This window comes from Drosophila kikkawai, chromosome X, assembly GCF_030179895.1.
Source record: "Drosophila kikkawai strain 14028-0561.14 chromosome X, DkikHiC1v2, whole genome shotgun sequence".
Taxonomy (NCBI): Eukaryota; Metazoa; Arthropoda; class Insecta; order Diptera; family Drosophilidae; genus Drosophila; species Drosophila kikkawai.
Window position 1 is genome coordinate 9008258 of NC_091733.1, and position 18788 is coordinate 9027045.

Consider the following 18788-nt stretch of genomic DNA (forward strand, 5'->3'; position numbering starts at 1 on the left):
CCAAGACTGTTATACAAGTCTTTGTAGAACACTTTTAAAACATTCATTTTTGCCATTTTTAACTTTAAATAATTATATATAAATAATACAAATTTAACAAATTAATATATTAATAATTTCGTTATATTTATAAGCTTTTTTTTGGCAATTTCAAAGTGCAGTATTTTTTTAATATTATGGCGAATACTATAAAATACCGAATCGGTTAAAATCTTGGCTCTTTTTTTCAAGTTTTTGGTTTGACGCATGCGTCCGCCTTTATTGGGAACACATGCAGCTGCGAAGTTCCATGACTTCCTCCGGTAATCTCAGCGGCTATCACATACCCCACCTGGCGCCAGGAGCCACTGCAAGTGGCGTCCCGGACGACCAGTCCCTGAGAGCTTCTCCAACGCCACCGCCGGTATTCGGCGGAACCGACAAACCACGGTTCCTGGCACCCGGCAAACCTGGTGGCGAGCCAACGGCAAGTACGAGGCCACCGAAGCGAAAGGCCAATGGAGAGATAGCCACCAGTTTGGATGATGGCAATGGCAAGGACCTGGAACTGTTTCCCGGTCGCGACAAGAGCTATCCGGACGGGCTGAACCAGCTAATCGGACCACTGTCCTGCAAGCTGTGCTCGGTGCAGATGACTTCGATGATTTCTGCCCGCGACCATTACGAGTCCAGGGCTCATGATCGCCATATCAGCGCTTGGCTGGCCAAGAACTACACGGACGCAGGCCTGGAGGCGCCTCCGGTTAAGCGGTTCCTGAAGCGAAGTCCCACCGGCCCCAATGCCTTTCACTGTGACCTCTGCGATCTGGATCTCAACTCGGCCGCTCATGCCAGTCAACACTATTCGGGACGGAAGCACAAGCTGGTGGAGCAAAAGGGCTCGCGACCCTCGGGTGCCGGTTACTACGATGCCGCCGGCAAGTGGGTGCGAATGGGATGCAAGTTCGAGGTGAAGGTTAGCCCGGACGGGCGGTATGGCATCGGGGCGCTGTTCCATAAGACTGAGACTAGGTCAGCTGAAGAGGAAGCAACAGGGGCAGCAGCTGGAGGGGCGGTTGAAGGAGTACCAGCAGTTGGAGGAGCACCAAAGCAAACTGCCGAGGACACGGAATGTTCGTGCAGTCTATGCAATATATCCGTAACATCCGCCAATCAGATGGAGATGCATTTGAAAGGGGCTCGCCACCAGAGCAAACTTCGCAATGCTGGACAAAAGGAGCCACCGGATGTATCATCATCTGCAGCTTCAGCTTCTCAGGCTACCGAGAATGCCGAGGGCTTGGATCTCCTCATGCATCGCACACCCACTGGTCAGTACTACTGCAAGCCCTGCAACAAGATGATGAACCATGTGACAAGCTTGCAGCAACATCTCGTGGGCAAGAAGCATCTGAAGACGGCGAAGAACTCGGAGCAGGCGGAGAAAAGTGCCTAACAAATGTCCACCATTAATTTTTAAATTAATAAATTTATCTCAAAGGCTTGCTTAATTTATAAGACTTTTCAAGTAAATAAATTCCAAAACTCAACCAGTATAGAATCTGCTTCTGATTCCAAACTGATACTTCCTATTTTTAAATTCCTCCCAAATTTTGCAACTCTTTAAATTAAAATTTCTTTCTTTTTTTACTTGCATAGCTCTGCTTTATGTAACAGTTTCATAATAGCTTTATTTCTTTATGCTAACAACAAAAAAGACTCTTGTTTCTTTTCATCTTTTTGGGTTAAATTCAAACATTGTGCTTACATAGATCGATCATAATATAGTTCCGGAGGCATGTACAAATTTAGGAGAAATATGTATGTCCACTTTGACCTTAATTTATACTAAGAGAACACTAAGATGATTAAATGGGTGGCTGGCATTATGTACATAAACTCGCGACAGCAAGTTTCGATTATCTTCTTTTTTTTTGGATTGCGAAAAATCGAAACAGTGCACCGTTTTTTTTTTTTTTTTTTGCTTATTGTGTGGGCGAGAACTCAGTGGGGGCTAGGACGCGGCAGTGCATGTCCCGGATCAGGGGCACTGTGTAGGCCACACACTCATCCCAGCCGGGAGTGCGCCAGGAAGCCTCCCTGGTCTCCTTGCGGTCCTGCAGAGATTTGTAACCTGTGTCCAATAAATGTAAAATTATAAATAATTATAAAATTGTAAATAATTATAGAATTATTAATTATAAATAATTATAATATAATTAAAAATAATTATAAAATTATAAATATTTATAAAACTACAAATACTTATAAAATTAAAAGTAATTATAATATTATATTAAAAAAATTATAAATAATGATACAATTATAATTAATGATACAATTATAAATAATTATAATTAATTATGAAATTGTAAATAATTATAAAATTATAATTGATAATAAAATTATAAATAATTATAAAATTGTAAATATTTATAAAATCATAAATTAAAAATAATTCTAAAATTAAAAATAATTATTAAATTATTAATTATGAAATTATAAATAATTATACAAGTATAAATAATTATAAAATTATAATTATAAAATTGTAAATAATTATAAAATTAAAAAAAAATAATAATAATTATAAATAATTATAAAAGGCTGTACATACACCAAATATGATGGACATTGTAGAGTCGCCCAATCTGCGAGAAGAAACCGGCAAATGCCTCGTTGTTATGCTTGCGATAGTTAATGGCCCGGGCCCAGTTGTTGCCCCACTCGATCATGGTGCCAGGGGTCAGTCGATAGGATCTAGAATTCAATATATTTAAAGTAAATATAACAATAACTACATATGTAACATAGAATATAATATAACATACCGCATTTCGTAAATATTCTTGCCGGGACGACTGGCAATCTGTGGCCAGTAGCTGAAGGCCAGGAGATATTGCAAATGGCGGGAGCGCAGGAACTTGGAGCGTTCGTGCATCAGGCTGAGATACTCTGGATCGTTCCACAGATCCTCCTTGGCCTGATCGATTTTCTCAAAGCCACCGGTGTACTTCCACAGATGCAGGCACTGATCCATATCGCCCACCTGGACGGTCCAAGAGGCCACCAAATCGCAGGAGAGATTTGCCTTTTTATCGTTGATTAAAGCCACCGTCGTTTTGCTAAAGTTAAAATAAAAAGGAAAAAGGTTTAAAATAATTGCTTAATTTTAATTTTTTTTTAAAGTAGCTAGTTATACCCACTAGTTGTTTAGGTAGTTGCTCATGGAATCGGGCCTGACATTGTGGGTATGCAGGGCATAGATAATTTCCTTGTCGCTCAGCATGCGGCTGTGCGGCTCCTTGGTTGGCTCTATTTTCCGGACGAGCAGCTTTGAGAACCATGATTCCGAATCCTTGCAGCTAGCCGTGGTGGACAGAGCACTGGGAGGGGGCGAGGGAAAATAAAAGAATATGGATTTTAAACTCTGAGCCAGATAAGCTTATAACTTTGATTATTTTTAGGCAATCTCTACCGTTCTTATTTCTTTATTTTTTTTTTTTTAATAATAATCTTATCTTTATCGAACAGATATTTATATATATGTGTATTTAGGTTCTCATATCTGGCCAGAGATTGAATATATATATATTTTTTAATTAGGCAACCTTTGCATACGTGGATATGGAAGATATATTTTAAAAGGGTGAAAAATATTACAAAATTTAAATATATAAATTATGGTTAAGAGGTTAATTTAAAATCGTATTTAAAATATTAATATCAATATTCATAAAATACCAATAATTATATAAATATAGATATTAATTTTTTAAATATATAAATTATAATTATGAGGTCAAATAGAAGGTATTTTAGAAATATTAATATTTTAAATATATAGATTAGTATAATTATGAGGTCAAATATTTGTAAAATATTGATAATTATTAATACAATTAATTAATATTAATTTATATATATATTTTTTTAAATATATTTATTATATTTATGTTAGGTTAATTAAAGAATATTCATTTAAAATATTAATAAAAATATTTATAAAATATTAATAAAAATATTTATAAAATATTATTAATTTGATAAATAATAATATTAATATTTAGAATATATAAATTTAAGGTATTTTAGAAATATTATTATTAATATTTTAAATATATAAATTATATTTACGACGTCAAATAGGATTTATTTCAATAATATTAATATTTTAAAAATATAAAAATTAATATTTTAAATATATAAATTACATTTAAAGTTAAAGTTAGTTAGTTCAAGTTAAATAAAAGGATAATTTTTTAATTATTAATATTACACGGATAAACTAGTTGGCTGAGATATATTTTTCAGGATCTAAAATAGTCTAAAACCTTCTGTGATAAAAATAATAGGTTGAAACATATCAAAAAGTATTAGTTTTTATACAAAAATTATACTTAAGTCTTGATAAATAAATAATAAACAACCTTGTTATATTATTTCATCTCAAAATCAGTAAAAATAACCTTAAAAATCGTCCAAGTTAATCATAAAAATAATGACACTGCCCTATATCTTCTATGGAATCGACCTTATGTTGTTCTCCATATATGAAATACATATAATATATATATACGGGGTATATATACACACACACACACACACACACAGACACAGCTGTGGCTGTTTCGAATATGCATGTTGTGTGTTGTTTGCCTTACCGGACAGCCAGCAGTCCGCTGCCGTGGTTGCTGTTGTTGCCGCCGATGGCTAGGAGGTTACGTAGCTTCAACATTTTTCGATGCGGAGATCTCGGCCGAATTGTGCAGCGATGCAGGGAGCAGGAGGCGGAGGCAGTGATTGTGCGACGGAAACTGCAAAGAATCGGGCGACTGGTTAGCGGTGTCGGTGTCACTGTTATCATTACGTTCCCATTGTGCCGCCCGCTGCCGCAGCCACCGCCTGGTCGCGTGAACTTTAGTCAAGGTGAAGTCAGAGTCACACTTGCCAGTGCAAGTGCGCCGGCAGTTGGTGGAGGAGAAGGAGGAGGAGGTGGTAAGGAGGTGCTTAACATTGTCCTTCCCACCATCAAAGTTCCAAAAACAAATATGTACATATTTCTATATCTGCACCGAACAAAAAGCACATATTCGCACGCAATTTACAGGGGCAGGCGGTCGCACGCACTCACTCTATATGTCGTTGGTGTTATCAAAAAACTAAAATAATAAGATCCAAACGAAATGTTAACGTTAAAAGAAAACAAAAAAATGTGGCCTATAAATAATAATTGTGTAGTTCGCGATGGAACTAGATCGAGTGAACCAGTGGGCGATAATGCTTCTTATCGATAAGCGATAGGCAGGCACAGGCCGTGGCAGCTGTTTTTTGTTTTGGTTGAGGAAAATGCTAAAGAAATCAGCACCAGAAGCTTTGTTAGGCAGAGACTAACTCCTAGTTGGATCAATATTCTTAAAAATCAAATAAATATCATAAATATTAACCATGTTAAGTTAAAGTAAGTTGCCATAATGCAATTCTTGAGAGAGAGAGAGAGAGAGAGAGCGGAAATGCAAGCCCTGCTTGAGCTTCCGAGAGGAACTGGTTCGTGGCACGGTTAAGTTCAAATTGCGGTTTCTATCGATAACTACAGACAAGCGCTTTTATTTAAATATTTTGCAGGTAGCTTTAAAAATATGAAAATATTCCTTTATAATTCCTTAGAACGGCGAAAAATAAAAGCATGCTATACTTACTATAGTTTATATATATATTAATGGTTCGTATATTTGAAAGTATCGTTTTTGATTTACTCGTTTAATAATAATACATTGAGTGTAGTTTTAACAAAACGTTTTTCTTTTCGCAGGCAGGCATCGTATGCATTGATCCTAGTAGACTGCCTCCCAAATAATACCACGTACATATGTATATAATTAAAAACTTAATGTATAATCAACATGGTTGGGGCTCCGAAGAACAATGTGAAACGGAAGGGAAAATATAACTACATTCGTAACTTACAAATATTATATTTATATTTACAGAACTATCAAACGCAAGTCATACAATTTTTTATACATTTTCTAACTTAGAAAATACAAAGGGAAAAACTATATATTTTAAGCTCACTGAATTTGTAAATCTTTCATATCTTAATTTTGTATATTTTATTTTTACGAAATAAATTAATTATGTTTAAAGTAGTTTTTAAGTTTTTGGCGGGCGATTTTTTTTTCATATTTTTTTTATTTATTTTTTTTTATATAACTGATATATTGTGGACTTTATACAAAATTGTGGTTGTAGTTTTAGTTTCGATTTGGATCTTAGAAAAATTTCACAATACTAAATTATAAATTCCGATACAGAGAAACAAGCGGGAAGATGGTGTTTTAAAAGGATTCAGAAGGAAATAAGGCCAAATTGTATTTCGTAAAAGGAAACCCATTTCTCTGTTTGGCATTTTGGGTTTGTTATTTTCGATATCTTACTCAGATACATTAGTGAAAGGTTCACAAAAAAAAATTAGGGCATTGAGTTAAATTTCTTAGTTGGTTACAGGAAGGGGACTTTCCCGAAAATCGGTTTGAGCGATTTTAAAGGAAAACCAATATGAGAAAGCGCTACAGTTTCCGGTTTAATTAGAGTCTTTTGTTTTGAATAAACCTTGTTTATTATATAAAAAGGTTCCAGCTTTGTTTATTTTATTAAATATGGCTGCAGTTCTACCTAAAAAGTAGGGTCCTTTAAAAACAGGAATATACCAGCTGTTGTTTTTCTTCTTCAAAAATTTTAAATTAAACAAATAGAGTTAGGTTTTCAGGAAAAATATAAAGAAAATTATAAATAAATTCAAACTGTAGCTCTTTCTCATACTGACTTTAAACTTTTTTAATTTTAATTTTAACTAGAAAAAAAATTACCCTTTTTTCTGAAAATCTCCTTCTTGTAACCGACTTTAAATTCTTTTTTTTTACACCCCAGATGGGCCCTTTATCGCAAACATTTACTACGTAAATGATTTGTGAAAATGGCCTCAATATGTTGTCTTGATGTCAAACATTTGTCACATTTAAAGTCCTTCAGTTTTTCGCCAAGTGTAGAGAAATATGGACGAACAGGAGAATAACCAAGAGTCCAGCAGGTGAATTTTGGATTCTGGATGCTATGTTGTGTTGGACAGCCGCGGGTAGTTCCCCTAAAAAGATATAGATAAAAGAATTAGTAAGAGGTTTTAAAAATATAATAAATAGTTAAAGGAATTCGTACCTGTGAGTACCTGTACTTGGACAATTACAGTAAACAGTCGGCCAAGGGAACAGGAATAGTTGCCACTATCCGAGAGCTTGGCATCTTCAATGGAAATGCGACTGGTAAGCCATTTATCGGAAATGCTGAAATTTAGAGGGGAATTTAATAAATATTAAATGTTAAATTTAAATATAATTAATATTAAAAACTAATTATAAAATAAATATTAATTTCTTAAATTTAGTTTTTCATATTATTAAATATTATTACATCAAAGTTAATTAAAAATATAATAAATATTAAATATAAAATAAAAAATATAATAAATATTAAATATTAATTATAAATATATTAAATATTTAATATTAATTGTAAATAAAAAAAAGTTAAATATTATTTATATATTAAATATTTGTTATAAATATAATATTAACTATCAATATAATATTAATTTATTAAATTTAAGTTTAATATTTTTAAATATTATTAAATCAAATATTAATTATAATTATAATAAATATTAAATATAAATTATAAATATAATAAATATTAAATATAAATTATATTTAAAAATAAATAAAATATAAAATAAATAATAAAATATTATAAATTTATTTAAAAATTAATAAATTATAAAATAAATAATAAAATATTATAAATTTATTATAAACATAATAAATATTAAATATCAATTATAAAAATAATAATTATTAAATATTATATATTTACCTTGATCGCTTGTTGGTCAGTCCCTGGAGCGGCTCCTCATCCTTTGTCCAGGTTATAAATTTACTAAAGTACTTCTCCAGCTCCAGGCCCGACAGCTTCAGCTGCGCCAGCTGGCTGGCATTGCCCACCAGATTTGGCTCGCCGCTCGATTCGTTATATAGTTTGTGGACGTCACCTCCTCCCTTTGTGGTTTCGGTTGACTTGAGGATGGTGTAGCGTTCCTTGAGGAAAAAGTTACGCGATATTTGGCACTGCAGATCGACGGTGCTGCCGGATTTGTAGTACCGATCCCCCACATCCCGTTCATGCTCATCGATTATCCTTAGCGGGGGTTCTGTGAAAATTCAAGTTAAAAAATTATATTAAAGGCTTCTTCTAGGGATTAGGACCCACCCAAAATGGTCAAGTTCGTGGTGAACACCCGCGGCGGATGAGTGGAAACCTGACACATGTATATACCGGCGTCCTCAGTCTGCGTGGGATTAATCAGTAGCCGCCAGTTGTTCGGATATTGAAACTTGACCCGTATCCTGGGGTCGCCGCTGTAGGTGACGTTGCCAACGGTCAGCAGGGATACCTTTTCGCTGGTCCGTCTCACCCACATGACCTGGTAGAAGTGGATATATATGTATTCATGTATATTCTATCAGGATTTAATAATAATAATCCTCGAAGACCCACCGTCTTGTCCTTGAGCATGCCAACGCGGCAGTTGAGCACCGCTTCCGTAAACAAGTGCACGGCGGAAACGAGATTCTCGCCCGAGGCGCCCGCGTTGACGGGCTCCTCGAAGAATGGCCCCCAGTGGTGCTCATGGTGGTGCTTGCTGCGGAAGGTGCGGGGACGTTCCGTGTCACGAGCAGCGGATCCTGCGGAGAGGGAGAGAGAGAGAGCGTGTAATGAGGATTCAGAAAATATTAACAGGGCACTGGAAAAAAAAGGGAAGTATTCTGATTGGCAATGCCTAAAAAGGGTTACTAAACTTGTTGTATATTTTATATATTTTTTTTACTTTTTATATTTTAGAAATCTTGTATTTTTCATATATTTTAAATTTTTTATATACTTTTTATATTTTATATATTTAAAATATTTTATATATATACATTTTAAGGATATTCTTTGATAATATAAAAATTTAAACATTAAGTTCGATAATTTTTACTTTAAAAAAATCCAAAAACCTATTAAAATTACCGATTTTTTCTATAAAAGTCTCAAAAATACCTAAAATTATTTCTCATACCCTTCTTATATTTTTTAAAAAATATTTTCATAGACACCTCTTACTTTTTCGAGTGTAAATTAGGCTTTGACATTGGCCTTGGCCCCACCATCGTTTGACTTACCGCCACCACCCACACCCACTGTCCAATGGTTCCTGGAGCGCGTGGAATCGATGGGTTGCTTTATGGTGCTCTTGGCACTTTTTAGGGTTGCCGCCAGGGTTGTTGTTGTCGTTGTTGTGGCAGAAGCCACTGCCACAGCAGCGGTTGCCGTCGCTCCAGGCATCACCAGCTGCTGCTGCTGCTGGTCGTCCGCCATCAAAGCGGGGCGCCCAAAGCTAGTAATTAAATTTTTGATTGGCGTGCTATTGCTAATCTCATTGCTGCCCGCCGCCGCCTTAACGGAAGCCCTGTCCAGCCGCACGCCCGGGTTAATGGCGAAGTGCGATAAGTCTAACGCCGTCGCCGACGCTTCTTCGGCCGGCATTTGGGACTGGGATTGGGACTGGGACTGGGAGTGGGATTGGTATTGGTCCTGGGTTGGGGATGAGAGAGCGGCCGTGCTGGCGCTAGCTCCTGTCGCCGGATAGCCCCCGGCGGTTGATGAAGTCGTCTTCGTTGTGTTATAGTCATCAAAAAAGAAGCTGTGATTCTCGCCGGCGCCGCTGGAATGCTGCTGCTGCGAGCTGGTTGTGGCTGCCGCTCCCGCTGCTGTGGGTTCAACGGATGCAATGCCTGCGAACGGAATGGTCGATAATGATGATATTTTATGTTTCACGGTTGAGTTAACTGGTTATTTTCATTTGTGAGCATGTGTTTATTGCAAGGCTAATGGATAAAGTAATGTATTCTTTCTTTTAATTTTTTTAATTCATTTAAAATAATATAAATATATATTAAAATAATATATTAGGAAAGAGAAAACAATCAAGAATAGTTCCTAAAGTAATGCATTCTTCCCTTTTAGAAGGTTTAATTATTTTAATTAATATAAATATATTTTTAAATAATAATAAGAAGGAGAATACAATCAAGGATAATGGCTAAAGTAATGTATTCCTACCTCTAATACTTTTAATTTGTTTTAAATAATATTAATATATTTTTAAAATTTATATAAATAATATAATAAGAAAGAGATTATATAATATTATATATTATATTATATATTTTACTGTATGCTTATGTTCCTTTAGAGAATTTAATATTTAATAATAAAATAAATGATTAAAATTTAATTTTATAAACAATTTTTTTTTTTATTTAATTTAAAAAAAAATCAATTTTTTTAGCTTGAATGTCTCGTTAATCTTAACAATAAATTGTAAATTCCTTTAGAGAATTTAATATTTAATAATAAAATAAATGAATAAAATTTAAATTTATAAAAACTCTTTTTTTTAAATTTAATTTAAAAAAAAATTCAATTTTTTTTAGCTAAAATGTCTCGCTAATCTTAACATTAATTTGTAATTAGAAACTTTCATTGGGGACCAAATAACACTAATTTAAGCAATTAAAAATAGTAAAACTTCTCAGTTTTAGAAATAATTGATAAAAAGGGTTCAAAACTTTCAGAGAAAATAATATAATAAACATTTATTAGAGGATTAATATTAGATATTATTCATATTAATATTATTTTTAGAGAGTAAATAAATATAATAAAAATATTATTAAGAATAAAATCCTATTAGATCTTATTATTTGTATTATATTTAGTTACTCTTTAATACAAATATTATTAAGTTTGATATCTAACATTACTCTCTACTAAATATTTTTATTATTTTATTAGATATTATTCTTAAATATTTTTTTTAGAGATTTAATGTCCAAAAACACTCACATAGAACGGCATGAAACTGCGATCCAATTACTGAGACAACGGCCAGCAGCCGGAGGAGTCTCAGGCTGCCGGTGGATTGTGAACTTCTGTGGGATAGTGGCACCGTCTGGGCCGCGCTCGATGCTGATGATAGTGCCCAATGTGATCCTTTTGGACGCCTCATCCTTTGCACGTGGGTACGTGGCTTACGGATTGTGCTCGATAGAAATCAGAAAGCAACATTTTAGTCCCGGAAAGCCGATAACTCCGCCGCTGTGATCGATAAGTCGATGGTTAAGCGGAGCTGCCTCAGCCTCAGCCTGAAATGCTGAAAAGAAAATCATTAATAAAAAATGATAAATAATATATATAATTATAACAATTTAAATTTACGTATTTTCTCCTTTGACCATACTTCTTTTTCGATATCAAATAGATTCGATTTATCGATTATCAAAATTAATTTTATCTAGTATAATATATTTATACAAGGTTTACATAATAAATAAATATTTAAAGCAAACAAAGAAGCTGAAAAAGATTTTATTTTCCAAATTTAAAAGCTCTTTAATGTTAAGCCTCTTTCCCCTTTATTTTCATACATTTTTCTTGTTTTTTGATTTCGATTTAATGCATTTATTAGGTAAACTCCGCAAACCATTCGCAATGCCCAAGTGTACCACCTGTCACTCTATTCACCAAGCTTGTTCTGTGACATTCGTATGCCGACGTGCCTTACTTTCAGGCTCAGATATGCTTACGTTATGCCCTGGGGCTAGTGGAGTAGGAAATCATGGGGCGTATACGTAATATATTTTAAAATATGTACAAAATACGTAAGCGGGTGTATATATACATATTTTCTTTGAGTAAAAAGTACTTGGCACAAAAGATGTGTATATTATATTATATATATGGTTATTTCCCGTATTAAACAATTTATTTTGATGGCCAAAAATGGCTTAGGCACGCACATATGTGCTTCTAAATAATTCCTTTGGATTTTCTTTTATTTTCTAACCCTTGACGCGGGGGAATGTCAATAATGTATGGAAATAATAACGGCTTTAATTTGTGATTTTGGAACATTTTTGTGACTAGAGCCAAGCACGTAATGCTAAATGGATTTTTAAAGTTATTTTAATAAACATTTATGGCCATACTCAAGCTGGGGATATTGTTTGTTAAGAAGTTTTGAAACTTGAAGTATTTATTTATTTTTTAATTCTACTTTTAAAACTAGAACTGGGACTGTATTGTTTTAATTTACATTGAAGTCTTTAAGAAAATTAAGGAAAATTATTATTAAGACTGTATATCATTAATAATATAATACTAACTAACTTAATTATAAATTATAATTTGATTTAGAAGTTAGTTATAATATTTAATTTGATTCAGAAGTTAGTATTACATTATGTATAAATTTTTTAATAATATAGAATCTGAATTAATTAATTTTATAATTTGAGTCAGAAGTTGGTAGTGCAATGAAGTAGATAAATAATTTTATAAATATTTAAAATTATGTTAGAAGACATTCTAATACATTTTTTATAATTTAATTTTAAATATTTATAAAAATATGTATATAAGATAGAGTTTAATCTCGTTTTTCAGCAGTTCTTTTGTCTTTATCATTCCAACTGTGAAAGCCAAAAATCTACTTCTGGCCCTATAATCCTTTGATTTTTAATAAAATGTTAAGATAATATAAATGTAAATGTTAAAATAATAAATGTCACAGTTCCCTAACACTTTTTGTTTAATTTTGAAAATTGTTAGATATTAAAGTTGAACAAGGTATGTTAGTATGCTCCTTGATGGACACCTTAATCCCTTAGAGAATTTTAAATATAAAATAAAAGCAGGAAAAAGGAATGCTTAAAATAATAATTATAGCAATATTATTAATAACAATATTTAGAAATATTTACTAAATATTTAATATTTACCAAATAATGTATAATAAGATGTAACATATATCTAAATGTTATAAATTATTATTATACAAAGTTAAATCGAAATTATATGGCATATATGAACAAGTGCCTTAAATAGTTAAGGTATATACAAAATTAAGAAGAGAGTGAAAATGAAAAAGAATTAAAAAGAATTAACTTTTAGGATTTTACTTGCTCTTTTTGGTTAATATTTATTCGTTTATGGAATTTTTTTATTCCTACTTTCCTTGGATATTAAAAACCTTGAACTCTTTGCCTTTTAAAAAGTCCACCTTTTTATTTATAATTTTATATATATTTATAATAATAATATTTATAAAAAAAATTAAAATTTAATAAGCTTTTGCTGAGCTAATTTAAGTAATTTCACGTTAGTTAGGGTAAGAAAAACCAATCACTTTTAAAGGAAACATTCCAAAAGATCTTCTACTAAAAGTACTCTTAAATACCACAAGCTTGGCTCCTCTGGTTCCCATATCTCCTTAGACCAATATATATTCCCTCATAAACCTCTCTTGGTGGCCACTAAATCAAATTGCCAAGGTGACATGGCAATGGAAGTGCCTAATTTCTATAAATCACAATATCTGACCCAGATAAGCTAATGATTCACTGGCTGGCCATAATGTTTGGTTTCCCAAAACAAATATGTATATGGTTTTGTTTGTGTCAATGATATCTAGAGTGTTTTAAGCGAGCTAATTAATAGGTTTATAGGCAAGATATTAAACATTTTATATTATACTTATTATTTATCAATCTAAAAATTCTATAAAAATTAAATTTTAAGTGCAATTTAGAATAATAAATAAGTATATAGCCACTTCTCCTTTCTCTACTTTTATAATTGTTTCGATTTCTAAGAAGAAAAAAAATAAAACCTGTATTTGGTTGAGACCCTTTAAGGACAACCCTACCTAACAAACAGGACAACAGGCCCCACCGGACAAGAGGCTTGTTTTCCGAGATTTCCATTGACAAAACCAATTTACAACTTTCCCAGCACACAATTACGGCGGTGACAAGCTTGATTTTATTTTGTCAGCCTGCTAAAATCGTAGCCTATATTTTGGGGCTGCGTACAAGGGATAATCCGGAGAGTGTGTGTGGCCGGGCTTTCATAGTTCTTGGCAAACTCAAAACTAAAAATAATAAAAATAATAAAAATAATAAAAAATGTTCAAAGTTAAACTCTCTTTGAAGCCTTAGACATTGACTTTAAGTGCCACAGGTGAAGGATGTCTGAGTGATTTAATTAAGGGCTTTATTATCAGCTTTAATTTGGAGGATACATGTATATCGTTTCACTTACCCCAGGACCCCTAGAGTGTTGGCTTCCATTCGAATATTCAGGCTGGAAATCACTTGACTTGGACTTGACTTGCCTTGACTTGGCTTCAATCTTTTGCCGCACTTGCACTTTCGCTTTTCGCTTGTTTATTTTTTTGCAAACAATAAAAAAAAGGTAAACAAAAATACTACTCGTGCCACATTGATTGGTTCTTGGCCAGCATATCCTCTGTGTGTAAGTGTGTGTGTCAACAAAAAGCTAGGGATTTTCCTATGACGCACTGGCACTGGCTGTCGCGAATATTCCACATGCGATGACCACGACGAACTGTTCGAAACACGACAATTGGCTCTGGCTCTGGCGAAGGCGACGCTATCCGGAGCACGTAGGTATCGTTTATCCTTGGAAACTGTAATGAACTGAACTGGCAGCCAGCGAAGCCAGACTCTCCAGCAGGCAGGCAGGACACTCGAAGGACATCGAGTGAAAGCTCCTGTCTGCACACTCGCAGCTTCCCCAGGACCAGAAGCACACGCTCGCTGCTCACCACTCTTCATCCTTGGTGACTGTCCCAAAGCTCCAGAGCTTTTCCCCTGAAAAACTGGGTATTTTCCGGCGGGGAAAGCACACTTTCTGAGTGAAATAAATATCCCAACTCAAAATATGACAAGCAAGAAAGCCAGCTTAGGGTAGCCGAAGTCTGTATACCCTTTAAGTTCTTAAAAGTACCCTGCTTACACTCACTAGTAATCGTTTTATAATGCTGCGAACGTGAAAATATAGTATGTACATGTATAAACCAACTAGACTGCGGTCAGACATCATCGGCTCGCGTCTCCACAATGCGACTGATGATGGGTATATCCTCGACCTTGGTGAACCGAGTGAGGGTGGTGGAGGCCAGGATCTCCTGTATATAGTCATGCCGGAACTTTTCCCACTTGCGAGTCTTCAGGAAGTTCTTGAAGAGTGCCTCCCTGGTGGGTATGTTACATTCAATGTAGAAACGCTTGCGTTGCCACAAATTACCCGGATTCTGGGCGGCCTCGAGGAGCCAGAAGCGTGGTATCAATATACACTGGACCGTGGTCCGAGCCATGATCACGCGATGGGCCATCTTTTCGCCCAGCCCAAAGATGCCGCCATAGGACAGGGAGCCCACATCGATGAAGTGCGTCTCATAGCGGTCCTTGTCTAGATCATCGCCCGAATCGCGGGTATGAACACTGCCATGCGACTCATTGGTGGCGGTGAATATCTCCGAGCCCTCCGTCTCGTTCTCCACATTCAGTTCACTGCTCACGGATGAGTGCAACGTGGACAGGGAGTGGCTGGAGTCCTGGCTCTCCGAGAGATCATAACCCTCCTCCTCCTCACCCTCAACCATGCCGGTTAAATATCGCTCATAGAGCTCCCGTTTTCTTTTTGGCTTTCCCCCCGCACCCTCGTTCTCCTTCTCCCAGTTGCGGGTGTTTCTGCGCGCCTTGGGACGTAATCCTTCGGTCTTGGTGGACCTACGGATTATGGTTCTATTCATATCGGCACAACCCTTCTGGATCTCCTGCAGGCCCATCTTGCGCAGCTGCCAAGAAAGGATAGGTTGTGACAAAGATTGATCCTTTTGGGATACCCTAGACACTCACCCCCCTTGTTTTATTCTGACTCTTCTCATCATCCGAGGATGTGGTCATCACATAGTCCTGGACATCAAAGTACGCCTCGTTCTTGTCCTTGGCTATCTCATCCACAGACAACATCTTGGTGACCTTGGCCAGCTGATAGACCTTCTCCCGATTGACCAGGTTGACCTTAGAGGAAAGGGTAAGGCATAATCTAATCCTATCCCCGACAGGACTCACCTTCATATGGAGGCACTGGAGTATAACACACTCGCCGCTCAGCACAAAGTACACAGAGCTCATGGAGCCTTGGTCCTCGGTGTAGATGGTTTCCAGGGTATCAAACTGATGTATGTTGGCGTATTTGCAGGCATTCACTATCTTGATTTACCAGGAAGTTGAAGGAGTTCCTAGACAACACTAAAAACTTCACTTACCTGCTCTTCGTTGAAGAATTCAAAATAGTCCAGGGCCTTGAGGGCATCCTTCTTCTCCTGCCATAGCTTCTGCATGGACTGCTGCAGGACCTGCTCGTAGGTGTTCTTGTATACCACCAAGAGCTCGCAATTAGCTGATATATATATTGAAATATATTGAAATCTCTGAGGAGGCAGGATATCTCAGTCAAGGCTTACATGTGGCCACATATGTGTTGGTCCTGGGCGAGTTCTCCAGGACATCTATGTCGCCAATGCAATCGCCAGGTCCAAAAATAGCCTCAGAGTGCAGCTCGAACAGCTTGGTGGCCTGCAGGGATAATTTTTTTTAAATTTAAAGCTAAAATGAACAAAAAATTAAGAAGGATTCAAGCAGGATACAAGCAAGATTTAAGCAGGATTCAAGCAAGATGCAAGCAGTTTTTTATCAGGATTCCAGCATGATTCCAGCATGATTCAAGCAGGATTCAAGCAGGTTTTAAGCAGGATTCAAGGATGATTCAAGCAGGATTCAAGCAGCAGTAAAGCACGATTCAAGCAAGATTCAAGCAGGATTCAAGCATTCTTCAAGCTTGCATCAAGCACTGATTTAACCATAATTTAAGCTGCATTCAAGCAGGATTCAAGCAGGATTCAAGTATTTAGGGCTTTTAGCTCACCTTGTTATAGACATTCCTGGACATTTCCACCTCTCCAGCGATTATGAAATAAATAGTAACTGGAATATCACCCTCATTCATTATAGTTCGTCCCGGATTGACGGCCATAAACTTGATATGCGGTACCAGGCGAGCGCGGACCTTCTGCAAAGGACACAGATGTATAGCAATAGAATAAGGGAATATATGGATATAGGAATATATAGAAATATATAACCCACCGGCGCGAACTTGGAGAAGCAGGCCAGGTTGGCCAGAATGTTGCACAGCTTCTTTCGCTCATCGACGGTCCGCGTGTGATGCGGCGTCCGCAGCAAGGATTTCTCCTGCAACAGGGTTTAATTTTTGCTGGTCAAAATGGGATTAGGGATCACTGACCTAGAGGATCCATCACTCACCGCCATGGTCATCATGCCGACCTTGCGCTTCTGTCGCACCGACATGGCCACATTCTTCTTCACGTTCAGGGAGATGCCGGTGTCCTCGGCGGCTTCGTTGAGCCACTGCATGTTGAGGATGACATTGCGGACCAGCTTTCTGAATCTGTTCTTGGCGGCCTTCTTGTTTGGACCACCGAACGCATCACGTTGCCGCTTTGACATGGCCTCGACAGGTGTCCCTGATCCTTAGGTGTGTGCCTTGCTGGTAGTATCTTATCCTAAATCTTGGATATTAGTTTATTTAGGAAAATTGAGAGTAAATAGAAATAAATTTGGGTGAAAGTTTTGGATGATTTTAAAGGCAAAGCGGAGGTTTGCAGGGTTTTCTTTTATTTTTGGTGCTATAATTTAGCCTTTGGTTCTTAAATTTGCTGTATATTTGTAAGGAATACATTGTTTTTTATGGTATATGTTATAAAATATTTTATAAAAGGTGAAAAAGGACCTTATCTTACGATATAAGCATATTAGAGCTTTTTATAGCTTGGAAATAAGAATACACATAAATTTATTAAGTTCAATGGGTTTTAAAACGGAAGCTGAACTTAACTATGTTTTTATTTAAGTATTTATATATTTATAAATATATATACATACATACGTATTAAATTAATTTTTATTTTATTAATTTATAGTATATTTATATTAATTTACATATTTATATTAGAAACACAGTGAAAGCTAAGGCAAAAGGATATTTTCGCTGTAGGAATTTATGGCTAAAATATCCCTAGGTATATGTCCTTGACTGCGCTTTTCTATTACTGTCTTGGAGGGGATATTGGCTAAAGTCGCTTTACACTGAAAAAAAGATATATATAGCCAAAAACAAGGCTTATATCTTGAGATTTAATTATTAATCAAATAAAAACATATTAAATTTCATATAAACAAAATTTTCAAATGAGATACAACAAAATACATATAATAATTTAATTATTATATTTTGATATATATTTAAAAATGATATATTTATTTCTATAAGCAAAATTCACAAATAAAAAACCACAAAATATTTCTCTATCAAATTGGCCTGTAGTTTTTAGAGTCACTTTCAACCACCCCCTCAGAGTAAGGTTCCCCTAAAAATTCAGATTCATTTCGGCAAGGCTTTAGTTAACATCTCTAAAATTAATAATTGAAAACAAATCCTACTCAATTTTTTTCCTAAATTTGTAAAAATTTTTATGTTAATTCGAATTTGGTATTCCATCATGCAATTCGACCGATTGGAAGACCTGTGGATCATCTGTGTCGGCACAGTGATGCATCTGCTGCGCCTGAGTCTCTTCGGGATGAATTACCCCACAGCCGTGCAGCTGGTACCCAATTCAGCGTCCACCCTGCTCACCACCACCCTGCTGGCGACTCTAACCAAGTGGCGTCCACTGCGAGGTCCACCTGGCTCCAACCTGAACC

At 35.4% G+C, this 18788-nt stretch overlaps 4 protein-coding genes across 4 annotated transcripts; 1 reads left to right on the forward strand and 3 right to left on the reverse strand.

The window, feature by feature from the left end:
- The first annotated feature begins 199 nt into the window (after positions 1-199).
- On the forward strand, positions 200-1911 carry LOC108079274 (zinc finger matrin-type protein 4). Its single transcript, XM_017173568.3, has one exon. It carries the CDS (start codon positions 272-274, stop codon positions 1433-1435), a length of 1164 nt encoding a protein of 387 aa, XP_017029057.1. The 5' UTR covers positions 200-271; the 3' UTR covers positions 1436-1911.
- On the reverse strand, positions 1608-4779 carry Nipsnap (protein nipsnap). The gene is made up of 5 exons (XM_017173570.3): positions 4644-4779; positions 3186-3365; positions 2811-3104; positions 2597-2739; positions 1608-2113 (listed from the first exon to the last, which is right to left on the reverse strand). Exons 1-5 carry the CDS (start codon positions 4715-4717, stop codon positions 1965-1967), a joined length of 840 nt encoding a protein of 279 aa, XP_017029059.1. The 5' UTR covers positions 4718-4779; the 3' UTR covers positions 1608-1964.
- Positions 4780-6077: 1298 nt separating this feature from the next.
- Positions 6078-14914, reverse strand: dpr18 (defective proboscis extension response 18). The gene is made up of 8 exons (XM_070287955.1): positions 14236-14914; positions 10981-11287; positions 9255-9866; positions 8587-8774; positions 8299-8512; positions 7906-8239; positions 7195-7319; positions 6078-7123 (listed from the first exon to the last, which is right to left on the reverse strand). Exons 2-8 carry the CDS (start codon positions 11141-11143, stop codon positions 7008-7010), a joined length of 1752 nt encoding a protein of 583 aa, XP_070144056.1. The 5' UTR covers positions 11144-11287; positions 14236-14914; the 3' UTR covers positions 6078-7007.
- A 34-nt stretch (positions 14915-14948) lies between these two features.
- On the reverse strand, positions 14949-17668 carry LOC108079169 (uncharacterized). The gene is made up of 8 exons (XM_017173419.3): positions 17328-17668; positions 17151-17255; positions 16930-17073; positions 16469-16580; positions 16271-16404; positions 16074-16214; positions 15858-16022; positions 14949-15796 (listed from the first exon to the last, which is right to left on the reverse strand). Exons 1-8 carry the CDS (start codon positions 17529-17531, stop codon positions 15029-15031), a joined length of 1773 nt encoding a protein of 590 aa, XP_017028908.1. The 5' UTR covers positions 17532-17668; the 3' UTR covers positions 14949-15028.
- Positions 17669-18788: the final 1120 nt, after the last annotated feature.